General features: G+C 44.2%; 1 protein-coding gene across 4 annotated transcripts in view; it reads left to right on the top strand.

The window, feature by feature from the left end:
- The window catches only part of FOXO3 (forkhead box O3), a 119,667-nt gene extending 94,103 nt beyond the window's left edge, over positions 1-25,564 (top strand). For 2 of the 4 annotated variants that reach the window (XM_036871456.1, XM_036871455.1), the window contains exons 3-4: positions 4,917-6,352; positions 20,629-25,564. In XM_036871456.1, the coding sequence (XP_036727351.1) occupies positions 4,917-6,317 (1,401 nt within the window). In that variant the 3' untranslated portion in view covers positions 6,318-6,352; positions 20,629-25,564. Of the gene's footprint in view, positions 1-4,870; positions 6,353-20,628 lie in introns of those variants that run through there. The other 2 variants (XM_036871458.1, XM_036871460.1) reach the window with 2 other exon arrangements.
- The last annotated feature ends 836 nt before the right edge of the window (positions 25,565-26,400 follow it).

Genomic DNA, 26,400 nt, shown 5'->3' with positions numbered 1-26,400 from the left:
ACTGTCTTCATTATAGCAAGAAAAAGAATTACTGGATTCTGATGAAGACAGTCATCTTTTATGCTGATTTCTTCAAGGAGGGCCAAGCAAAGGGATCTCCAGACTCTGGCCCACACGGCCGCAGTCAGCCCAACTGTGAAATGTGAGTTCCGTCAGGCGGCCTCCTTCATGTACCTGCACATCCCTCCTCGAAGGATTAGGCCACTAATGGCAGCTGCAGTCACACAGGACAGGTTTGCCAGCTCTGTTACTAATTACACCTAAAGCGTTTACTGCCCCAGTGCAAGCCTTGCTTCAGTGTAAATCTTTTTGTAAAAGAGAAGATTGACATAAGAATAGTCTTCGTCTCATTTTTTTATCTCTTCTCTCTCTTCAGAGACATTGTGTTACAGTTGCTTTCAGGGTTTTCTACATCTTTGGGCCCAAGTTGGAAAAAACCTGGCACATTTGTCTCTGACAAAAGTTTCTTCCTAGAGATGTTTGGTTTGCTGTAATTCATCAATCTCTGGATTTCTTAGTAGTGGATTTAAATAACCAGAACTATTTACAGGGTTTTAGGTTGGGGTTAGAGTAATTTATTGGCTCCTTTAGTAACCAAATGTGATGACAGAATGGCCTGAGCTCTAGCAGTGGGAGTCTTGGTTGGTTATATTTACGTTATCACCTTAGCCTTAAGGAAAGCACACCCGGCCAATTAACAGTGGTCTGCCTCACAATGTATTTCAAAATGTGTATTTAGATGTGATTAGAAAAATCACTCTAGTCCTATGAAACTATTCCTCCTTTACTGTCAGCTCTCAACCCCCAAACTAATGTTACATCTTACAAACTTAAGACTATTTGGTATGACAGATGAATTAGTGGAAAACCATAGAATATTTTTGATGGTAGTTTTATAGTTTAAAATGCACACAGTACATTGGAAACTAATTTAGAGCCCCCAGTGAAGAGGTCTTTAGAGAACTTAAACTACAAATCATAAGAAGATTTTATAATTGGTTTGTCTCTTTTTATAAATTCCATGTCTTCATTCCTGGGATTGAGGTGAGGGAGGGGCGGTTTGAAATCTTACAGAAATCATATCACCATTAACTTCCATTATCAGGGAAGGTGTTGGGGAAACGTTGTAGTTCTGATATTTTCTCTGGCATTTACTCACCTTTTCCTGTTTCACCGAAATTTAGTTAGAGAACCTGGTAATTAGAATCATGACCTATGAGGCAAAAAGGCAGAATACATTTCTGGTATCTGACCATATTAGGGTGAGGGGCATTTGAGCTAGAAATAGACAGGGGGGCCATATTGACTGGCCTTTGTCAGTGCCCCCCCTTCCCCTTCAGATTATGGATTTTATAAACGGAAGGCTGGGGACTGTGAGGATGGTGGTGACACAGGGTTTTGTTTGCGTCGTCTTAGTAATGGAACTGGAAAAACCTGTCTGAGTGTTGGGTTGTAGGTAATATGCCTTAGGGAGATGTATTCTGCCACTAGTAACCTCTAAAACAAGAATTGAGCGAAGATTGGACACTGAAGCTAATCACCCATTTAATAAGTTGGGTTTTGTTTCAGAATCTATGAGTAGTTTATATTGGTTTGTATGGTAACCACTGTCCTCTCTTTAGGATGAATGCTACGATGGCCACCTTAGTAAAGAAACACAAATGTGGGCTATAGGATGAGCCTTTACTTTCAGGTTTGCTCTTCTGAAGACTTTCTTTTAAAAACATTTTTAGGAAAGACCTACCAAATTATTACCCTTAACTATTTCACAAACAAAATTATAGTCATAGAATTGTGCCTTTGTATCCTTCTTTCTTAAATGTTTCTTTTTTTAGATGTTAGCACAGGTAGCACGATGACTTCTGTCTAATTTGGTGACAGACCTGGGGAAGGTTTCAGAGGAAGCATTGGAGTGGAGTTGGGAAAACAAGTTTCAGTTTTGGTTCTTATAGACGCTAGCTGTGTGACCTTCTGTAAGTTATTTAATTTCTCTCAGTCTGAGCCTTCGTATATATGGGGAGGGCACCAACTTTGCGGGTTTACTAGGAGGATTAGAGACAAGGAATCTAAAACCTCTGGCCCAGTAACTGACGGTGCTGTAGTCAGGCAGGCTCTCACTCTTCCCTCTTGCAATTAGGGACCTGGGCCCTGACAGGCTGTGGTTCTGGTCCTCCGTGTGGGTATTCCAGCCCCTTTACCACAAGCCCCTACAGAAGCTTAATTTCTCTCTCCAAATTCTAACCAATGGTAGCTTGTAATTTTATAAAATTACACACATACATTGTTGGGGTTTAGAGTTGTAGAAATAGATGACCATTAGAAAATCCATAGAGAACATTTTGGAGGTCTCTAAAGTGTTTCATTTTCTTTCTTACTTGGTTTGGAATTGTGAGACTAAAAATGCGTTAACAAAAATCTCCAAATGCTTTTTAAAGGGGGGCGGATAACTGGGTACTTATGGTTGGTCATGGTTAATTCTGGGTGTTGGTATGAACTCTTTCCAAAATCTAGAGCAAAGGGGGCTGGCCAGGGGAGGGGTAATTCAGCTAGTGTCTACATTGCCCCCACAGAGCTTCAGGACCACCCTGTTTTTTCAATAAGAAGCTTGAGTTTAAGTTTTTAGTTAATATATCTAGTTGTCTGAGTACTCAGTAATAGAACCACCTTGCACTTGCCTGCTTTTTGAACCCTGAAGAGTGAGTTTTAAGAGCATGCTTCGTATCTTTATTGAGAAGGTGTTTTACTTCTTAAAGAAATGTGATTTCTGAACCATTCGTAGGGATGCCATTATTCTTTTAAAAACCGTAAGAGTAAAAGGGAAGCAGGATATATAGTCTCATGGGCAACATTTGTCTCATCAGATACTCAGCACGTTGCCTGTTTTCTTCTCTCAAACGCGTCTGTGCGGCTGTCGTAGAAATGCCGAATTATGACCCATGGTTGCTAATGCTCATTGCCCAGCCGGAGCTGTTGGGCATCCTTGCATGGGAACATATACACGGGAAACACTCTATTTTGGGTTATTTACGTATGGTGAAATCCTGCTCACTTTCTATGTTTTAAAAACATTCTGGTAGAACACATGTATTTGTATCTTCTACATAAATACAGTTGGTGATTGCCAATTTTTTTTAAACTACGGTAGCTTTTAGAATGGTTTGTATTTAATAGACAGCAGCAGGCAATATCTTCTGTCTTTTTAACTTGCAAATAAAAACTCATCTGGCCTGCGGGTGCTATTCCAGGTGTGGCAAATACCATCAACTCCTCTCTTTTACTGCACATGAGGCATTTTCAGATTAGAATGAGCCCTCTCCCCAGGCGATGACCCTATGCTTTATAATAGCAGTAAGAGTACCCTGACTTGGTAGCGTGACTGGCTCCTGAAGTATATTATCATATATCATCCTTACATCATCCCTATCAGGGAGGGACGGTTTGGATGTTATGGCTGCAATGAAGAAGAACTGAAGTTGTTGCAGACAGATTAAACGATTTGCTCAGGTCACATGGTTGGTCGGTGGCAGAGATAGGACTGGATCTGGGTCATCCCTGTTAACTGGGCTTATCTACCAAGCCAGGAGGATTCTTGCAAGATGGGTGCAGTTGTGAGGTTTTCGAGGATATCTTGCCCTTTTTCTTTTCTTTTTTTAAATAAACCTTTCAATATAGAATAGTTTTAGATGTACAGAAAAGTTACAAACCTAGTACAGAGAGTTCTTGATGTTAGGTATCCACATCAAGTTTCCCCTGTTGTTAACATCCAATATTAGTTTGGTACATTTGTCACAACTAATAAACCAATGTCGATACATTATTATTATTTTTAACTAAGATCTGTGCTTTATTCAGATTTCCTTAGTTTTTGCCTAATATCCGTTTTCTGTGCCAGCATCCCATCCAGGATACCATATTATATGTAGTCATCATGCTTCCTTAGGCTCCCTGTGGATCTAATAGTCTTGAGGAGGACTGGACAGGCATTTTAAAATGTTCCTTATTTGGGATTTGTCTGCAGTTTTTCTCATGATTAGACTGGCGTGATGGGTTTTGGAAGGAAGACCACTGAGGAAGGTGCTGTTTTCATCACATTATATCGAGTGCCTGTTATCAACCTGACTTTGCCCTGTTGTTGTCGATCTTGATCACCTGGCTGAGATGTCAGGTTTCTTCACTGTAAAGTTACTCTCCCCCACCTCCTCTTTCTATACTGTACTCTTGGGAAGGAAGTTATTGTGCTCAGACCACATTGCCTTGAGGAGGGAGTGTCTGTATAAATTATCTGGAATTTTTTTGAATGGGAAACTTGCCTACTTCTGTCAACTCAGCAAATCCTACTTTACCATTTTTTTCATATGCTTGTGAGACAGGTATGAAATTGTGGCAGGAGGAGATGGAGTCATAGAAAGGATAGGTAAAAATTCGCACCAGTTCTGGGGCCATAGAAGTGGTTAAGAAAAGGTAGATGCTGCCTCTGTACTAGAGGAGGAGGGGACCAAAATAGAATAAAATAGCCCCCTAGGTGATTAATTATCCTTAGAGAGCCAGGGAGGTTTATTGCAAAGTGCAGGGAGAGATGGTGTGGTAATACATTATAAGTGTGAACTTCAGTATAGGAAGTAGAATTACAGAAAGGACAGTGAAACTTGGGAATTTAAGAAAAACAATGTCAGGGAGCTCCTACATCCCCAGCATCTCCTGGATATGAAACCATCTCCCACCCTCTAAATATGGAACTTGCCATTCTCAATATTGTCATTTAATTCCAAGCCAAGGAGGGTCATGCAAAGCCTTTTTTTTTTTTTCCTTAGCCTCTGAGGTTGCTTTAAAAAATGAGTCTGATTAGTAACTGTTTCTTCTGGGTGCTCAGTTTGGACCATTCTGGCTCATCTGCATTGTCCCTTCTCTCTCTGCAGAACTCTATCCGGCACAACCTGTCGCTGCACAGCCGGTTCATGCGGGTTCAGAATGAGGGGACCGGCAAGAGCTCATGGTGGATCATCAACCCCGACGGGGGGAAGAGTGGGAAGGCGCCCCGGCGGCGGGCCGTCTCCATGGACAACAGCAACAAGTACACCAAGAGCCGGGGCCGTGCAGCCAAGAAGAAGGCAGCCCTGCAGACCGCCCCCGAGTCAGCAGACGACAGTCCCTCCCAGCTCTCCAAGTGGCCCGGCAGCCCCACGTCTCGCAGCAGCGATGAGCTGGACGCGTGGACCGACTTCCGCTCACGCACCAATTCCAACGCCAGCACAGTCAGCGGCCGCCTGTCCCCTATCCTGGCTAGCACGGAGTTGGACGACGTTCAGGATGATGACGCGCCGCTCTCCCCCATGCTCTACAGCAGCTCGGCCAGCCTGTCCCCCTCCGTCAGCAAGCCGTGCACCGTGGAGCTGCCCCGGCTGACCGACATGGCGGGCACCATGAATCTGAACGACGGGCTGGCCGACAACCTCATGGACGACCTGCTGGACAACATCGCGCTCCCTGCGTCCCAGCCGTCGCCCCCCGGGGGGCTCATGCAGCGCAGCTCCAGCTTCCCATACACCACCAAGGGCTCCGGCCTGGGCTCCCCCACCAGCTCCTTCAGCAGCACGGTGTTCGGCCCCTCGTCTCTGAACTCCCTGCGTCAGTCTCCCATGCAGACCATCCAAGAGAACAAGCCAGCCACCTTCTCTTCCATGTCGCACTACGGCAACCAGACGCTCCAGGACCTGCTCACGTCGGACTCACTCAGCCACAGCGATGTCATGATGACCCAGTCGGACCCCTTGATGTCTCAGGCCAGCACCGCTGTGTCCGCCCAGAACTCCCGCCGGAACGTGATGCTTCGCAGTGATCCAATGATGTCCTTTGCCGCCCAGCCTAACCAGGGAAGTTTGGTCAATCAGAACTTGCTCCACCACCAGCACCAAACCCAGGGCGCTCTCGGTGGCAGCCGTGCCTTGTCAAGCTCCGTCAGCAACATGGGCTTGAGCGATTCCAGCAGCCTCGGGTCAGCCAAACACCAGCAGCAGTCTCCTGTCAGCCAGTCTATGCAAACCCTCTCGGACTCTCTCTCAGGCTCCTCCTTGTACTCAACTAGTGCACACCTTCCCGTCATGGGCCATGAGAAGTTCCCCAGCGACTTGGACCTGGACATGTTCAATGGGAGCTTGGAATGTGACATGGAGTCCATTATCCGTAGCGAACTCATGGATGCTGATGGGTTGGATTTTAACTTTGATTCCCTCATCTCCACACAGAACGTTGTTGGTTTGAATGTGGGGAGCTTCACTGGTGCTAAGCAGGCCTCATCTCAGAGCTGGGTGCCAGGCTGAAGGCTCACTGAGGAAAGGGGAAGTGGGCAGAGCAGGTCAGTGCCCAGTGCTATGGCATAGTAATTACAGGGGCGGTGGGGGACGATGGCTTTCATTTACATGGTGCACGGTAACCTGGCTCCCAACCAGTTCTTTCTGAGTTGTACCAGCAAAACAAATAGGGCTGTCAGGTGCCCCTCCCCGCAGTTTGCTGACAGCTCAGGAGTTTTACTGCCAGTAAAAAGAATACACATTCAGAGGTTTCATTTTTCTTTGTATCCAGTCACCCTCGCTGACCTATGACACAGGTCTCCCTACTGGATGGATGGATGAGGATAGAAGGGATGGGAGGAAGGGGACCTTAGGCCACGCAAACATCAAGGTTAAGGACCCAGCCAAAGGACTTTCTTAGGCTCTCAGGTCCAGCACTGCCTTTGTCCATCTTTGATGCTACCGTTTCTATATCTTTTTTTTCCAGCAAAGTAACAAGTTTTAGGTGCTTCTAATTTGCCTGTAGACTATGCTTTCTGGACTCTTTCATACAGGAGTATTTCCACCAGAAGCAAGATCTGTTAGCTTCTTCACCATTAGTACTAAGCATCTTTATTAGCACTCAGCATCTAAGCATTTAAAAGAGCAAAAAGAATTAAATTGAAAACAGAAGTTTTTAATGTCAGAGAGCACTTACTCATGTGCTTCTTTTTCCCAACGTATAAATGATGTCAGCTTCCAAACAGTGACAAGAGTTGTGAATGGTGACAGAGATTTTTTAAATTGTGGCATTTTAATTCTGTTGGAACAAGAGAGATCAGGCAACATCATGTGGCAAGAAAAGAGAAGCATTTGACTGGAATTGGGAGTTGAGGGTTCAGTTCCACTTCTACTGCTTTCTGGTTGCTATTGGGAGTGTGTCACTTAGCCTCTGAACCTCAATTTCCAGTTTTATAAAATGAGGATAATAGCTTCTGTTACTCTACAGGGTTATTGCAAGAATCAAATGCACTGAAGTGTGTGAAAGTGCTTTGTAAAACTGCAGTGGGCTGAAGTATGTACGGTGTTATTAGGTACACATACTGACTGACACATGAGTAAGCAGGGAGCCCAGAGAGGTTAAGTGGTCTGCCCAAGGTCACACAGCTGGGCCCAGGATCCCTATTTCTGGAATGGCTTGAACCATAATCGTCCTTCTTAATTATCTCTAGATGGTAAAAATGAGAAGTGCTCTGAACCGGAGCCAGAATAGTAGGTATCACACAAGCTTGCCCCAGAACTCTCCTCTTCAACTAGTAAGATGAGCACTGGGGTCTTCTGCTATAACACATTTGTACCCCCAGACCCTCCCATGTTCAGGGGGTCTTTTCTATGCCCCAGTTCCTTTTTTTTTTTTTTTTTTTTATAATATCAGCAGGCTACTTACACTCTTCTTTAAGTGGTGTGAAAGAGAAATGGGATTCAAAGCCATGAAAAGCTGAGCCTTGTTTAACCCTCTGCCCTGGTGAAGGAATTATAAGGATCTCCTGTGAGGAGCTCATCCTGTTCATGGGTAGCTGTCGAAAGTGGAATGTTGAGGGTGTTGTGATGCTCAGCTTCTCCGCTTTCCCAGGCAGAAGCAGGTCCCTAATGGCACTCAGATGTCTGTTTCGAGTCATTTAATAGCCCTTGAGACGGTAAAAAGACTGTAGCAGAAGCTAGGAAGGGTGACACACTTCCGTACTGCCAGAACTCGGACTGGTGGAGACTTGCCTTGAGAAATTTAGATATTTGGCTTTTAGAAGAACAGTTTGTCTTCCTTTAAGAAGAGGACTATGATTGTGGCTTCTGAAGACACAAGTAGGTTTTAATTTTGGTTTGGTTGTAAGGAGTCCACTTTCTAGTTCATTGAAAAGAGTAAGAGAAGAAAATGTGCTATCAATTTTTGTCTTATTTTTCAAGTGTAGGTTTTCCTTTTAATTGAGTAGCAGACTTTTCTTGTGTGTGTGTGTAATTCTAAAAGATGGTATAAAAATATTTTAAGGGAGATTTAAATACTTATGTGTAAAAAAATATACTTAGTGAATTATTATTTTGATAATAAATAACTACTTTTAAGATTACACATTTTATTATTATGCCCTATTGGAATCTTAGGGTCATTTAGTCACCTTTTTCTCAAAATATTTTGGGTGAAGTGTTTTTGAGGAGATATTTCTTAAGTAAAAAATATGAAAAGTCACCAAATTTTCCTGAAAGTAAACCAGCTCAGTATGACCAGAGCAAGAGAAAGAAACATCCTGAAGACGGTGAAGGGCTTTGAGGGAGTCTGGTTTCTGGCTTTAGGATTTCCATTTTGCTTTGGAATAAATTGCTCCACTAAATAGCCAGGAGCATGTGTGGCCTAATGTATATTCTTTACTTTTACAGTTAACTTGTGGCTATCGCTTTATTGAAGATTCTCCTGGATTCACAAAACGGGCCTCGGGTCACAGTCTCAGAATTCACTTCTCCCAAATTAAGCGCCCCAGCTTCCCAAGACTTGTTCTGTAATGACTTTCTTGGTTTGACTTTTTTTTTTTAAGCCAGTAGTTGAGGTATTCTCTAGACTCACTTCCTGCCTTGCTAACTGAAGGTCATGTGACCCCGAGTGGGCGCCGGAGCAGTTCTGTCCAGTTGACAGACAGTCTTACTGGAGAGCTGTGGTGAGATGCTTCTGTGGAGGGGTGCGTGTTTCACACACGTCATTCATTTTAGACCACATGTGAAATCCTTTGACCTACGGGTCTATCTGTAGAATAACTGTACCTCTTTGTGAGTGCCAGCTACTAGGGTGTGAAGGGCACTTGCTTCTCTCAGGCACTGGGGAAGCTTGGTGTGCATGTGTACAGATTGGCAGCAGGCATGGCTGTGAGCAAGTGTGGTGGTTTCAGGGCTGTGCCTCCAGTAAAGCCCTCCTGAGATTGACATGTGTCTGTTCTCACAGGAAAGCAACATCAGTTTCACTGTAGTTTTGATGTCGGAGGATGCCTAAGTTCACATGCTTTTTCGTTCATCTTCATCTTTTGGCATTTGGAGACCCCATTAGGGAGCAGCCCCATATTTAGTTGCGTTTTAAACTACTTTATGATAAGGATTGGAAAATACTAACTAGGAAAAGCCCAGGTGGAGAGGAGAGAGGTGGTTCTCTTCCTGTCTGTGCCACTGGCCATGTCACTAAGAGATGATGAATCTCTTAGAATAGTAGGTTTCTCATCTGTCAAAAGAGGACAGAATCATAGAGGGTTTTTTTGTTTTTGTTTTTGTTTTTTTTTGTTTGTTTAACCAATAAGATTTATCTTCTTTTTTAAATTGAAGTGTAGTTGCCGTACAATATAGTGATTCACAATTTTTAAAGGTTATACTCCATTTATAGTTATTATAAAATACTGGCTTTATTCCCTGTGTTGTACAATATATCCTTGTAGCTTATTTTATACCTAATAGTTTGTAACTCTTAATGCCCTACCTCCATCTGGCCCCTCCCCTCTTCCTTCTCCCCACTGGTAACCACTAGCTGTGAGTCTGCTTCTTTTTTATTATATTCACTAGTTGTTGTATTTATTAGCAAAATCATAGAATTTTAAGGGTGCATAGTATGTATAATTTTAAACCTGAAACCTAACATTCTGTCTGTGAAATTGCCACTGTAAGGGATATGTGATGATATGGAACTGTAAAGGAACAGTGGTATACTAGTGTGGCAACAGCGGGTCCCGGAGTTGGAGGCCGTTGAGAATTTAAATTTAGGCTACTTCCCAAAAAGAACAAATCTTTGATACTTGTTGGACTGATGTTTAAATGCTGTGATTCCATTATGTCTTTAAATATTCATGTTGGGGGATAGGACTAATTCTAACCAAATACAGACAATATTATAGGCTACTCATGTGATGTTTTTTCTCGATGTACTGATAGGTATTTCCATTAGGGAATATAACGTGCGGTACGTACTGCGTGGAGAACGTACTCTGTTACTTGCACTTGTGAACTGTTGTCTAGTCTTTGGTTATAGTGTGCTAGCCTCAAGAATTCTGTACCTGCAGGGATCTTTATTCTTACTTTTTAAAAAACCCAAAGTCTGAACTGTCATTCATGGAGAGAATGGCTGTATGGACGTTTCTAGTGTTGACAACAGTGAAAGAAAATTGACAAGAGCCCTGAAAAGAGGTTTTCTGTGCAGAGGCTGGTACACTCCTTCCATACACCCCTTTCCCTGGAAAGCAGCGGCATCCAGCACTAAGGCTGCTCTTCCTGGGTCTGTCGGGTTTGTAATGCACCTTTGCTCACCACTGGCCAGCCTGCTAAGCATGGGGACAGAGCCTGAGTGACTGTTGCTCTTCATGCAGTAGCATTTATAGATGGCTTTCTGGAAGGTCTCTTTTGGCCACAGAGCTCGTGTGGAACATAAATAAGTGGAATGAAAATCACCAGAATTACTACTGGAACTTCGTGTACACTTTAAGCTCCCATTAAATGCTTCTTTTCAGAGTGTTCATAATGCTCAATATTCAACATCCTATAAATAATGTTTTCTGTAAGTAGAGTCTTCCCCCAGGGGTCTGCTTCTCATAGGCATACCTTTCTGTATAGAGATGGGAGAAGGGGGCTTGTTGGGACCTGCCTCTGTGCCATGGCCAGAGGGGTTGGCCTGTCAGAGGTCCCCCATGGCCCTGGGGCAGGTAGAAGGATGTTTGTTCACTGCTTTCTCTTCCTGACTTGAAGACACGTGTCTTAATGCTGGATTTTCATTCCAAGATGGAGATTCCCCACCTTGCAAGAGACTTCACCCTGGTTTTGTTGGTATGTTCATTTAATTTGAAAATACTGCTTTCCCCCATCCTCCAAATTGTTTTGAAGTTTAAAATTTTAAAAACTAAAATGAATTAAAATTTTGTATTGTGAACTAGTGACAGACACTTCAGATACTTAGAGGTCCCATGGGTTGGTGTTTCTCAAAGTATTTCACAGAATACTCAGTCCTCAGGATATTCATGGGTATTAAGCGGAAAATAGATTCTGTGGTCAAATGCCTGAGGAACGCCATGTTAAATAAAGTTAAATAGGGTTGTTTCCTGCAGGACTTCTCAGAGCCTTAGAAGTTAATATATGTTGTGAACCTTCTAGGATCGGATTGCAGTGTCTCCTAAGTTTATCTGACATCTCGAATCACATCCTTCTTCTCCCAGAAACCATAGGACCAGTGTCCTAAGGAACCCCCTAAAGAAATCCTGAAGGAGGTCAGCAACCTCTTGAGAACTAGGGATTCTTTGCCTTTTTTCCTCTTGATTCTTACTGGAGCTTTTTGTACGACCTTGTCATACATCAAGCTTTTCTCAGCCACAGAGTGGGTTCTACTCTTGGATGAGCTAGCTGCCTGGCAAAATGGTAGGTCCCATATTGGTAGAAGTGCTCAGGAAAAGTCTGAATTTTTTAAACAAAATTTGTTTATTGAGTACCTGCAGTGTGCTGGGCACAGGAGATAGAGGAAGATAAAATAGGGTCTCACCCTCAAGGTGTGCATGGCCTGGCTGGGGATGTGGTGCAGTGGTGGCGGTGACCATTGTCCCAGAGGGAAAGACTGCTTTCCATGCAGGGGTAGAGCAAAGGGCCCATGGGGCAGTGGCAACCTTGCATGCTTGGTTTTCTGGGACAACCCTGCTTTTTCAGATGTCCTGTTCCGTTATCACGTGGTCTGTTCCACCTGTCTTTGGCTGGGGGATAAAAACATAGGCTCCATGCTGATAGGGCAGAGTTCAGACTAAATCCAGATGCTGGTTCAGGTTAAAAGCCCTGCAGGATACTTGCTTTTATGTTTGATTTCTAGAACTGGTTCATCATCACAGTTGAACGTGAGCCAGCCACCCACTCCAAGATCACTGTCCCTGGGGCTCTGCTCTGAGGGGAGCTGTGGATTTAAAAAGCCTCCCCTGCAGCCCACCCCAAGTTAAATAATGTCTTTGTGGTACAGCAGAAGACCTATGAATCTGTAGCAGAAGGCTGCCATTTTTATGGCTATGTGTCATTGAGTCAAGCCACTCCATTTCTCTGAGTCTCAGTTTGCTTGTCTGTAAAATGGGGCTACAACGAAAACCTACCCCACAGAGCTCTTGTAAGGACTATCTCTGATAATGACCTAATGTCCTTTGTCAACTTTTTAAAAAGTTACTTAATGTTTATTGTTATTTAAAATGGTTCCAGAGGTTAATGCAGAATTAAGGAAAGCACCAAGCCAGTCTTAACATTGTTGGCACAAAGAGCAATTACTTTCCTCAATAAACTAGAATCAATTAGGTTTCTTTTCATTAAAAAGGTATAGCAATTGCCTGTTGTGCGAAACCTTTGATGTCCCCTAGAAGTCCTGCCTGCCAGTTTAGGGGTACCCAGGACAGGGGCTATATTTTCATTAATAAAAAGGACCTTCTGCCACAGACGGATTGGGGAGGTTCATATATGGTACCCAGAGTGTTCCATTAATATCTTTAAAGGACTGCCTGAGAAATCCTAGCTGTCTGGCCTCCGCTTTCTTTCCTTAGGGAGGCTGTCATATCCACTCTGTGCTGTGGGGGGAGCCTCGCCCTGCCCCGTTTCTGCTTCCTCAGAGTGGAGCCTCTTCCTGTTGGGAGGGAGCCTGGAAATCTGATCTTCCCTCTCCACTGCCAGGCCACCGTGGCCACACAGAGAAATAAAAAGCTGCTCCAGCTCTCCTAGGACTTGTTGGGAGCAGAAAGATTGCCACACAATGAATGGCATGATGCTGGCAGTGGTCTGGCCATGGACCCCACCTCCCCAAGAGCTGGTGGTTTACCCCCCGTTACTGGCTAACGTGACACAATTTGGGGTTCAGAAAATATGGTCACTGTATTTTTAAGATCTGCCAACTAAGTTCAGTGAAAACCCAGAGAAACTGGGCTGTTCTTCTCCAGGAGCTTTCCTCCCAGAGAAGCAAGACCAAGCCTGCAGCTGAAACACACCACCCAGAAGAGCTACTGCCCACTTGGTTGCAGGTGTTTTGTTTTGTTTCTCTTCCCAATAACAGATGTGAACCTTACTCTGTAATTCTAGACTTTCCTGTTTTTTAATAACCTCTTTTTTTGCTGAAGTCTATGACATTCCTTTATTAAAGGATGAGAATTACTTAGTCATGAAGCCCTCAGAGCATAATTCCAGTGTTTCTAAGGATAAAACTTTAATTGCCAGTCCTGGTTTGATTGACGGTTTGCATATCAGTATGTTCTCTCTCTCTCTCTGTCTCCCTCCCTCCTTCTCCCCCTTCCCCTCCCTCCTTCTCCCCCTTCCCCTCCCCTTTCCTCTCTCCTCTGTCTTTCTCTCTGTTGAAAGACATCTGGACCGTAAGATTTTTTGTTTTAAGTATTCATGTCTGTGTGGAGTGTTCAGTTTGACTCCTTAGTGAAAATTAATAGCCAAGAAGAGGCCGGAAGTTCTGAGGTTGAATTTATAAATTAATTTCCACTGGGCTTCTATTTGTGTACATGCCACTGTAATTAATTGGAACTTCCATTGATCACTTGTGTCTTCAGAAATGATTGGAAAGCAATAGAGCCCAACATACCTATAAGTAATCAGAAAATATGTGTTGACTGATAGACCTGTTAGAAGGCGTCCCTTAGTTGGTAGTGTCCCTACCGCCTGAATGCACTCCCTGCCCAGCCCCGGTCAACTCAGGTTGTCCTGCTGGCTGAGGTCGGGGTGGGGGGTGGGGGTGGAGAGCCAAGGTGGGGAGCTCCCAGCACGTACCACCACGGTGCTGGTCAGGCTGAGCAGGGAGAGGAGGACCACCCAGGCCACCCACCATGTGGATCCACCTCACTCCTGGGTCTGCACTCCCACCGGACTGCTGCCCTCAGGACAGACGGGCCTTTGTCTCTGTCAATCTTGGAGCCACCCTTGAGACCCTCCTTTCAGTTCCTTCTTGGTTTCCTTCCTCTGTTGCACTGGTGTGGTTGCTGCCTCTTGGCTGCCATCTGTGTTACCTGCATGTCCTGGTCATACCTCACAGGTGGATGAGTGGTTTGGACTATTTGTGCAACTAAAATAGCTGATTTTGTGTTTTCGATTTCAGAATCACTTTGGGAAAATTTAGATTGTCTTCAAAACCCTGCATATCTAAAGCAGGAAAAAGAAGACTTTGGAGACCCCACTCTTTAGTGCTTGGTAGCCGGACCCTTAGATGGGCTGGAGCGTTACAGCCACACTTGCACTCAGTCCCAAGGGAGGTGGGGCATCCCAGCCCAAAGGGGTAGCTGCACGCTCCCAATTGTCCCCCTGCCTCCTCTAGCCAGTAAATGCAGTGAGGAGTCACACAGGATGGGGCCACACCCAGTAAACATAAACATTGTGATATTCAGGTCATGGTTTATGGCTCTAAGCATTTCCTCCTGGACTGCAGTCCCCTTGTGTTTCTAAATGGTGAATCACTTTAGCAGTGACAGCAATTTGAGAGTCAGAGTAGCTTGACTCTTAATTCGGGGGGCTGGTAATAAAGAATGGGTTTGGTAGGATGGCAGAAGGTAAATTCTTTATTAAATACTATTTAAAATTTTATTTTAAAAATAAAATTATTTGGATGTTAAAACTGTGCCTTGTATTGATCCTTAGGAGGCTTCATCTTATAAGAAATGTGAGTTTTTTCTCATACTCTTCTGAATAGAAACTTCATCAGAAGCCATCCTCCTCCCAAAAGGGGATCATTAAAATTCTAGGTCTTGTCCCATAAGCAGTGGGTACTGCTTGGATTCAAATAAGATTAACTCTTAGCAAATGCCAGTCGGTTTAAAATGCTTTGTGGAAGCTGTAAGGCTTAGAAGGGTGTTAAGCATTTGAATTGGCAGAGAGAGGAAGAGAGGGCTGTTCCAGGAGTTGGTTCATTCATTTATTCAGCCAACATTTATTGTGTACCTCTCCTCTGTTTCAACTTTCCAGGCTACTTGGGACATCAAGAAAATGTGTCCCTGCTGGAATGTGCACTTCTTGTGGGTAAATACCATGTCTAAGGCAGTGCTCTTGAAATAGTAGATGCTCCGTAAGTGTTTGGTTTGATTTGAAGGCTTTGCTCTGCTCTCAATATATTGGGACTTCAGTGTGTATGAAAAAGTAACCATTCTGGGCACTATGTGATGAGGTGCCAGGTAAGTGGCTTAGGAGTTTAGCAGAGGACAGCCTGGGGCGGGTGGGGCTGGAAGAGCCATCTGGATGTTTGGATGGGGAGAGCAAACCAGGCAAAGGCACTGAACCTGACCCATCGGATCAGCAGGAGTGGGTGGTAAAGCCGGGGTAAGGACAGCGGAGCCAGACCTCCAGGACTCTGCCAGCCAGGGTTTTGGAGTATTATAATTAAGGCTAAGTAACCATGCATCCAGAAAGGATCCAAAAGCCCCTTAAAGTCTTTTGCCTTAAAAACAGTTCTTTAAAAGAATGTAATCCAGAACTTTGCAAATTGTTCTGTGTGGTTTGAAAATCTAAGAATCTTAAGAAAATATGAAATGTCTGCGACTTTGCTCTTGACAGTAAATTAATAAGTATCATATTTCTGCTATTGCAGTCACCATATTTGACTCTGGATGCACAAAGAATGTTGGTCACCGTAATCTCTGCCCCAAAATAAAGACAGAGACAGGACATTGTTAAACTTGTATTAATCATCGTTAATCCCTACAGTTTGGGCAGCAGGGAAGTCTGCGTCTCTGTGCAGGTCACTCCTGCTCTGTGTCCCTCAGCTGTGAAGTGCCAGGGTGGCGGCTTCTCTCCTCATGCTTCCTGTGTTTATCAGCACAGCACACAGGCTGGCTGGAAGGGCCGTCCACACTAGATCCAGGTCCTGAAGCGTCCTGGAGGCGACAGCTGTTCAGTGGCCTGTCGCCAGCCTTCACGGACAGGCTTCAGCTGCCACCTTGAGAAGCCCAGAAATTACAGGAGGCAGCTGAAAGCAGTGCTTACACAGGTCAGCCTTTTACACAAACTAAGCTTTAAAAAAAAAAAAAAGTCTAGCTGAGTGTCTTTCCAGTATCTTCCTGAGTGTCACCTTTGCCATGAAAAGTTTATTTTAAGCTTCCCTGTAACATCCCACGTTCTCCATAAGTACTTACTTGCCCCTGAGAAAGCCTGTGAGCTGCCCTTCCTAGAAACCTGATTTTCCTTCAGGGAGGCTCCTCAACTGTGTACAGATTTGGCCAGGATTTCCATACCTGTTTTCTTTCCCCTCGTAAACTATTCAGCTTCTAAAATGGCAAGTTGACAGCATTTGCTGAAATGGATTTTTATAGAGCTGCACCTCCTAATTCCCCTTCTTGGGCAGTCTTGGAGGATGGCTCTGTTAGGCCAGCCTTGCAGGCGGAAGGCTGCATTTTAATCGGCAAGGCCCCTGCAGCCCCTGAACCCCAGGTTGGTTTTCATGCACTTCCCTAAGTCCTCGTCATCGCGCATTCCAACCCAGAAGATTTTGAAAAATTACCAAATTAAGCCAAAGTGTCGTGCCCATTAGGTGTTTCTTGAGCTGCTTCGTGTTTAGGCGGTGAAGATGAGCTCCGAGGGAACTGCTGCCATTTTGGCTCTCCAGCATTGGCCGTGGCTGCCTTACCCAAGCCCTGCAGAAATGCTGTTTTTCCTGGAGTGACACCAACAGAAGCCTTGGATGCTGGCAGATGGCTGTGGCCTGTGATGGACTGGGTGTCCCTCAGAACCCTGTGGGGAGAAGTAGAGATGGTGGCAGGCAGGCATTTCTTTGCCTTCTACTTGGGTAGAAACATTCATACTCTGAAACCCACACCTGTTCTCTGAACTCCACCTGAAGTTTCCCTGTCAGATCAAGTGAACATCAATTCATTTCCTTTTCTATCCTAAACGTTCCATATTTAGTTCCCAGCTTGCCCCAGGGGTTGCAAGTTTGGCTTAAATCACGTTTAAAGAGTGAGGAAAGTGATATTTCACTTTAATTTTGTGTTTCAGGCAGACTTTCCTCCAAACATCTTTCAGTTTTAGCTAGGAAAGCAGTGGATAACCTGTATGGATTTGCAGATAGAGTTTCATCCCTGTGGCTCTTTTTCCTTCCCTGTTATATTTGGTATTGGGCTCGGTCCTGTTCCTTTCCTCTCTGCCAGGAAGATGAAAACACTGCTGAGAAATCCAGATTTGTCACAGTGGAGTTGAGCTGTGGGAGGACAGCAGTAGGAACATTCATGTTTTATTCCCAGTTTAAAGTTGATGGGGGTTGTTACGTTTTGTGTACAGTTTCTTGGAGGTGTTGCCCTTTCTTAGAACATCATGTGAGTTAGTGGTGATAATTAGGCAGAAACATGTCTTCCCTACAGATACCAAGATTATAGAGGGACTTACTCTCACCAGAGGCCAGATGACAGCATCCACAGATATTTTTAGAACGGGCCTCATCATTTGGTTTCCCCATTTCATTTTCCCGGCATCAACAGCCTGATTTCAAACTTAAGTGTTGGGCAGGGAGAGAGAGGGAAGAGATTTTCCTCCCCGTTAATGAAAGTCGCTGATGGGATGGGACAATGTTTTCCTATTTATTGTTAGTTGGCCCATTGCCTAGTAACTGTGAAGTGATAGCTGTAATTCCCTTCAGCTGTAGGCTTCTTTTTCCTTCCAAAAGTTTTGCTTAATCTGATGTGTTTTTAGACTCATAAGGGCATCAACATACACACGTAAACTTCACAGTTAACTAAAGCGTCCCACTTGAAAGAATGTCGGAGTGGTGAGAGCACCGTTCAAAAGCAGGGAACTTGTATCCAAACTAAGTATCGTTAAATCCCATTACTTAATGTGCTCCCTCCATTTTTTCAGTGCTTGATGGAGTCAGATAAACATGTGCAAACACTGAGCCATCAAAGAGAGGTTAAAAATCTAAGGCAGATGAGGGGCCGCTTTCCTTGTGACGATTTTTAATCGTAAGGTCTTCCTAGTGAATGGTGAATCTGGTGTTCCTCTTAGAAGGGTGATTGCATTTCCTTTCTGTTTTCACAATATTTTACAAACTGTTTGCCTTCTATCACAGAGAAACAAGTTGCCTTTCCGTCCTGTGGAGTGGGGGTTTCTCTGTTAATAACAATTTGTCCTCTGTGACAAATTTAAACCTCTAAACCTGGGCCTGGTGTCTCCCAGTTGAACCGCCAGGCACAGGCCGTTTCCCGTGAGACCTCGGGGGAGCTCCAGGATGTAGTGCCACAAGGGGCCCCACGCCCATTCTGCAAAGAAGGAAAGAGTGACGATCAGTGCATTCCCTTCCCAATGATGAAGTTCCCTGAAGATTCTGGACCTCTGGATCAGACTGTGATGGTTGTTGCTCTAGACTGCCCACTGTGGCCTCCTGCCCCTGGTTTCAGGGCCGATGCCCTATTCTGCTTAGAACGATGCCATGTTGGGGGTTGTAGGTGCCCTCTGCCTTCTTCCCTCCTGTGCTGACCCGGCGCCAGCATTAGAGCAAGCTGCGTGCTCTGCCTCTGTACTTGGAGAATGAAGTGTGTCACCTTCCCAGCATGCACTGGTTTCTGTGGCTGAATAATTAACACCAGAGGGAACCGGGGGATGGGGTCTGGATTAGGTAATACTTTACACCTTCTCTCTTGTCACTTACAGTTAAGTCAGGATCGGGACTTGGGGACCATAGTCACCTGATGACTAATTGCATGGTGATCTTAGGTTGTGGTTTATTAACTGTTACTGTGAAGGAAAGAACCAAATCCACTCCCAAAGAACCATGTCTGCACCCCTGCTTCTTCATGCCTCAGGGGTCCCAGGTAGAGTAGCTAGAATAGCACTGGCTCTGGCAGGTTAAATACCTCACAGATACTGAGATCTGATATCTGTTTTATTACCTTTTCTCCGTCTGAAATCAACAAGCCATTATTTTATAGTCCAGGACAATATTGTCTAGTATCATTACAAAGCAAAGAATACCTCCAAAAAAAGCCATCAGCCAGGGAAATGAAATACTTGGGGAAGGGGTGGGAAAAAGGCACCTTTTCCTGTTTTACTGTCTCTACCTCTAATAAAACAACCTAAGTTCTTCTATTTGGAGCTATAGCAAGGGTAATTATGACCATAGGTATGTAATATTACAAGTACTAAGTCCTGCTGTCTTTCTGAATATTGGTAGTGAGAGGTAAGATTGCCAAACAGTCCAGCCACAGAACAGAATTGTACACTTGTGAAAATTCCAAGTGAATTTAAGATAATATCTTTTTTAAAGGAGAGAGAAGCAGATGTACATAACGTGTGTGTGTGAGAGAGAGAGCAAGCGAGCTTATTGATGCATTTTTCATTACTTGTTCACCTTATCTGGTGAGAAGATCCTGAGTTCATGTTGCTCCCCTACCACTTTTCCATTTCTGGCCTAGAGCCATTTTTTTTCCTACCATGACAGCTGACACTGTCTCCATAAACAAAAGGTCTTGAGGCCTGTCATGTCAGTTCATTTAGCTACATCTCTATGAGTATATATATATATTTTTAATTCTCTAACTTTTCCAGGCTCAGTGGTCGCAAGAAGTGTGATGATAAGACTTGTGTAAATTCAGATACTTTGAGAGGATTTACCGTTTGAAGGTGGCTGAATGCATAATAATAATACCAACAATAATAGTGTTGTTAATTTTTAAAGGGATGTTTTGTGGGAGGTTTTTTGGGCCATAATATGCGTGTTATAATTGTTTTTCCTCTGCAGATTTTTAATATAAAAAGCAAATTTCTAGGACACCCCACTTAGAGATTACTTCTCCTTTTATAGTGAGGGAAGTCAAGATTACCCCGACCCAGCAGTGCAGACCAATGAAGCCTTTGTGCAAAGTGGCCATTTCCACTCCCCTGATGTTGGGATATCAATGGGAAGGGTGGTAAGCAAGGTCACTTAGTCCGCATAGCCGGGGGAGGGGGAACCAGAAGAGCATAGCTGGTCTGCATGGGGTGACCAGCTCCCCTGGTTTTAGCATGAAAGTGCCGTGTCCCAGGAAGCCCCTCAATCCAAAAATCTAGAGTAAAACCCCATCTGCACCCCAGGCCTCCCTAACTTGGAAGGGCCCGCTGAGGCACCCCGATTTGCCTCGCTTTGTTAACCTCCGCAAGTGAGGGCGTTTTGTTATCAAGCATAGAAATAAGGTAAGTGATCTCCAGGCTTTGTCCTTAGGTTTTCAGCCCTTTGAAGCTAGTGCAGCAGGACAGCTTGACTTGCAGCACCCCTGGCCCAGAGGCGGGTGAGGGGACCCGAGGCTGAGGAGGCGTGACCTGGAGGGCCCACTGCTGCTGTTTGAATGTCCTTAACCATCTCTGGTTTTCTTCTCTCCTCCTTTAGACCCTCAAACTGACACAAGACCTACAGAGAAAACCCTTTGCCAAATCTGCTCTCAGCAAGTGGACAGTGGTACCGTTTACAGCTTAACACCTTTGTGAGCCCCTGCCGTTTCCTACCCCAGCAGAGACTGTTATCGGCCCCTTACCCCGGGTGAAGCACTTACCCTCGCACAGAACTCTCTCTATAAAGTATGCAAAACCTTCCTTGTACGGGGTGACAGCCACCTGCCAGTGAAGGACAGCACCCTGCCAGCACCGCCCACCCTGTTCAGAGCACACCGTGAGCCCGCGGGCCATTCTGTGGTGTTTTAATATCGTGATGGTTTATGGGATGTTTTAAGTGTTGTTTTTGTGCTTGTTTTCCTTTGACTTTGAGTTTCTCACATGCATTAACTTGCAGTCTTTTTATGTTAAAATGTTAATCATGCTTCCCCTGGCAACTTTAAAAACAGAAGGAAAATGTTGTACCAGCTACTGTGCTGGCTTTGGGTGTCACAAGCATTCGAGCCCGTAGGACTCCCCTAACTAACACATTACATAAACTAGAGGGGGGTTTTCATTCTTCTTTCGTTTGGTAGAAAACTATCCTTTTCTAAAAACTGAACAGTGGCACAAGTGTTTTCTGTGTGCACTGGTCCAGGACAGAGCCCTGCACCGGCAAACCTGACCCAGAACCAAACCACGTGCTTGGTTCTGAGTCAGGGCGGTCGGGGGATGAGAGCCTGGCACCTGGTCTGCAGTTGCCACATGAGTAGGGCCTGTGGTCTACTGTCAGTATGCTCAGCTGACACAGTCAACAGTGATTGTACGTTGGTTAGAAATGAGAATTTTTCAAGGAAGAAATCAGCTCAGCTGTCCGCTCATTGCCAAATGCCACTAACGGGTTTAGTTTTAAGGAGAAAAGAAAAGAAAAAAAAAAAAAAAAGTAGTCGTGTTTTGCTTTGCAGAAGAAGTGAACTTACAGGTGAACATTAAGCCCGCAGTGAGAAATGTGTGGAAAGTACAAACCCGAGTCACTATTTTTCTAAATGCGCACCCTTGATTATTTTCAGTCTTGCTCTGTATAATCTGATCTAGTAGACGTGTATGAGTGATCAAGCAATAGCATACAAACTGATTCCTTTTTAATATAAATAAGCTTAGATTGTAATTGTACAAGTGTCACAATGGAAGTACAAGATAGGGCAGTTTTGACCTCCCCCCCAGACACTTTTCCTGCTTCTATGGATTTCATTTTTTTCTTTTCAAAAAGTTATGGTGCTGTATAGGTGCTTTCTGTTTAGCCTGAAAAGTGTGATTATATTAGTTACCCTCTTTGGTAGACAGAATAGTTGGGAACACCTTTGGTACATATGAAACTGGTGTAATGATGCTCTGATTAGCACAGCATATGCATACTTCTCCAAAGTGATATATGAAGACTCTTTTCGTTGCATAAAAAGCATTAGACATAGAAATGTATAAATACATTTTGTCATGTACAGTACAAAAATGGAACAGTCTGCATGGATGTTAGGGATACAGGCTAGTATTTCAGCACAGACCTCCCTGCATGAGTTCTCGCTGATGCTTGCACCGTGCAGTGGGCACTGATTCCCTTCCACCAACACAGACGTGCCACCCAACCCCCTGCACCCATCACCAGCCACCAGGGGCCCCTTTGTGCACCTTTGCTTCCTGATTCCTCTGGGGGTGATATTGGTGGTGATAACAGCTCCTAGCATAATGAACGTTCCATTTGGTGTTGCCACTTGTCTCTCCCGCCTCGCTTGGGCTGTCATGTTTGAGCGATGGCCCTGTTGATTTCACCCTGCTCTCTACTGAATCTGTAAATTGTTGTGCAATTTGTGGTTATAGTAGACCTGTAGCATATCACCTTTTCTAAACTGCTACAAGTTTATAATCTTCATTTTGAAAGTATGTATAATTTTTAAAAATATGTATTCTATTCACGTGGTCTGCTTGTCAGTGAGACAGACTTTTGCTTACTGTATTCTTTTGTAATAAAGCTAGCCACTTCCTTGATTCTTTGGTAGTCTGCTGTACACAAGAACTGTCAAGTGTCAGCAAGAGAGGGCTGCCTCTCTGGGTTCCTAAGTGACGCTGCCCCCTGGGTGGAGACGTAGTGCAGAGACAGTGGCAGCAGCTCAGGGACGGGGGGAGTGGCAGAGGGGTGTTGGATATAGGGGAGAATCCGAGTGCTTCCAACACGAGGGCCCTGAGAACTTCTCTCCTGAGCTCAAAGAAACAAGAAAACTAACAAAATAGCTACTTGCCTTTGCAGTTTTGTAGACCATGGGAAATACTTTGGGAGTAAGAAAGGCAACCCTCAAATGTGTTTTGACTTTTAAAGTGTCGAATTCCTTTCAGACATGTGGCATCTCATTTATTCTTTTTTTTTTTTCCCCCCAATGTTTGTTAGATTTCAGGCAGAATGTTTTACAAAATATCCTGGAACCAGATTCTAATTTAATCTAAAACAGCTGAGGGAGGGACAGAGCGGTATGAGAGCAGGATAGCCACAGAGCAGATCAGGAAAACGGAGAGGGAGGGGTGCTTGGAATTTTTTTCTTTTCCTTTTTTTTTTTTTTTAAGTAATTCAGCATCTACATGTAGAGTGTCGCAGACAGCTGAGATCAGGGCAAAGTCTAGCGCCAGCCTCCGTCCTAGAAAGGGTCAGGCAAGAATGGAATAGTTAAGCCTGTCCAGGATCACAGCAGCCCCACTCTCACCCTTGGCCGCCCACCCAGAGGCCAGGATCCCTTAGACTGAGTCCGAAGGCAGTCAGACAGGGCAGAGGTGCCACCTAAGCCCTCTCCCTCTTGTATTTGAAGACCCTGCTTTCAGGAAGGGCCTACCGATGGCCACCATGTGGAGTTCTGAGTGCCATGGGCCCCCACAGGAAGTTTCCTGATCTGGAGTATCTCAGTGGAATACTTGGTAGTCTCCGGGAGTCTGGCGGTTGTAATGTTTGCATCCTGATAAGAACTTTCGGAGTCTACACTCAGCCTCTAAATAAGCTGCTCTAGGGAGCCTTCCACTTTTTGACGGGAAATTTAGAAAGAAGAGTAACAATGTTGAAAACATGACCCGAACTCTGGGGTCCTATTGTTCTCTTCAGGGCTCCAGAACCAGATACCTTTTACCAAAGTTAGAAAAGAGCTTTATCACAAGCCTTCACTGTCCTGGCGTGAGTGAGGCCTGACCGCCAGGTTCAGAGTATCCCATTAACTGTGAATGAATCTGAGGTCGATTTCCTCTATTGCATCCCCTGCAATGTAATGACTGCCGAAACATATTTTTTTAAATTTCAGAAGTTTGGCTCTCCTGTTAACGAGAAGAGCGTGCACACACGTGTAGTACTGGTGGACTCTGTGTGTGTTTGTGTGTGTGTGTGTGGTGGTGAGTTTTGCCCTTGTGTGTGTCGCTTCTGACCCTGAGGAGAAGACCTCTTGGCTCACTGGTCAGGACAGGTATGCCCGGTCTCAGGGTGTCATTTCAGGCGGCTTCTGAAATTGTTAAAGATAGTAGGGAGTCTATCTAATGAACCCCACTTAAAGAATAAGGAATATTTGAATCTCTTGGAAAGACCATCAAGAGGAAAGCAGTCAATCACCCAGGCCCATTTTTCATGCTGATGCCAAGGGCTGGTGAGGGGAAATTAAAAAGTTACCCTTTCTCTCTGAAAGCAGAAATAAAATCCTGACAGCTCCAAACTCTGATTTCTTCTTTCTCGGTGTATTTGGGGAACATTGTACGATTAGGTATAATGTATTCTTTTTTCAATTAAGAAAAGCAAAAAATTTTGTAGGAATACAATCACTGGCAAAGAGGTATGAAAAAGCCAGCCTCTCCTGGAGACCAGGGGTGGCAGGGCACAGCGAAGGGAGAGTGAAGTCCTTGTGAAATCATGTCTGTCAGACCAGATCTTAACGCAGATGCCCAAGTAACTGAAAAGAGTACAGTCGGCCCTCCGCATACACGGGCTCAGCATCCTCGGATTCAACCAACCATGGATCCGTAGGGCCGACTGTACTACACCATTTTATATAAGGGACTCGGGCATCCACAGATTTTGGTATCCGTGGAGGTCCTGCAACCAATTCCCCACGGATACCAAGGGGCGACTGTGTATTATATTTGATCTAGATCTTCAGTGGGTAACATTTTATGCAGTTCGAATGAATGAAATATTTTCCTCTTGTTTAGTTTTATTTGTGTGTATTTTTCTTTGTCGAATGATTGGTTCCGAGGCCTCTGCCACACTCCAGAGATATTTGTGCGGCTGCTTTAAAAAAAAAAACAACAACTACATGTCTGGTCACTTATTTCTCTAAAATTATCTCATTGCCTGGCAATCAATCTTCTCTCAATACCCTTGTCCTAGCACATTATGTACATGCAAAATGTAAACAGATATGAAGGAGGAACAGAAAAATTAGTTAATATTAAAAAAATGTACGTTTTGGCTTCACATGTTTAACTTTTTTTTTAAGAAAAAAAGTTGCATGAATGGAAAAAAAATCTGTATACAGTATCTGTAAAACTGTCTTATCCGTTTCAATTTCTTGCTCATAACCCATGCAAACTAGAACTCATTGTGGTGCCTGGCCATATTCAAACACCTAAGAGTCATGCAGTTGATACTTTGGTTTGAAGCACCTCATCCTTTCTTTCAAAGCGAACACTATCATATTGCATTCTTACTGAGGATTTTGTCTATCCATATGTTGCCATGAATTATCTCTACCACCTTTCCTCTCAAGAATCAAAACCAGTTTGATTTGGGAATCTTCTCTTTTCCAAATGAAATAGAGATGCAGTACTTAACTTTCCTTGGTGTTTGTAGATATTGCCTTGTGTATTCCATTTAAAACCGTAATCTAGTTTGTAAAAGAGATGGTGACGCATGTAAATAAAGCATCAATGACACTCTATCTTACTCCAAGAAGTTTTTTGTTCTCCTTCCCCCTTTCTTTAACCCGAGGAGTGAAATAGCTGAGTTTGTCTCAAGGTCTTCCTGTGGAAGAGGCACAAAGGTGGGAGACTCTATCCTGAGATCTCTAAACTAAATGAATCCTGCAGACTTTTTCTGACCCACTTTTGACCTTCACAGGCAACCAGACAATTTAATAAAGCAGATTTATGGCATTGTTCATGGTGGCTGATAACCACTTTTGGCCTGCCCTGAGTCAGGTTGCCCTGGAGGAGCTTTTACCTAGGGAGGCGGGATTTAAACTCTGTCTTCCTTGGGTGTCAGAGGTTTTGACCTGTCACGGTTTTGGCCCTAAGGAGGTCCTGCTCACGTGAGTCCAGAAGATGAATGTCGGTCATCACGGTGGCCTCCTACGTATCAAAGTCAAACAACGCGTAGGGCTGCTGGTGGCAATAGCATAAATATTTCCTAGCTAAGTTAGGGGGAACTCCACCCTACTGTAAAACTATTCTTAGTAGCCTGGTTGTGGTTTTCCTATTAATAGACGTTATAAAAATCATTCAGCTTTTGGGTTCAAAGTCCTAAGCAGCACGATGGACTCTTACTTCAGATCAAGTAGGTAAAAAAGATTTTAAAGTTTGCCCTTTGGGATAAATTCTATATTGGTGAAGAGTCATGCTTTCATAAGTCTGTCCTTATCATTGTTTTAATTTCCTGTACAGGTAAAACTTCATCTTCTAATACCAGAGCCAACTAGGAGAAGGTATTTCATTTGAGATTGCTTTCAAGTTTTAAGTCTGTCTCCCAAAAGATTAAAGATGGAAATCCAAAACCAGC

Source organism: Balaenoptera musculus, chromosome 12 (genome assembly GCF_009873245.2).
Source record: "Balaenoptera musculus isolate JJ_BM4_2016_0621 chromosome 12, mBalMus1.pri.v3, whole genome shotgun sequence".
Taxonomy (NCBI): Eukaryota; Metazoa; Chordata; class Mammalia; order Artiodactyla; family Balaenopteridae; genus Balaenoptera; species Balaenoptera musculus.
Note: the sequence above shows the minus strand (reverse complement) of the source record. Positions and strands in the feature narration are given on the sequence as shown.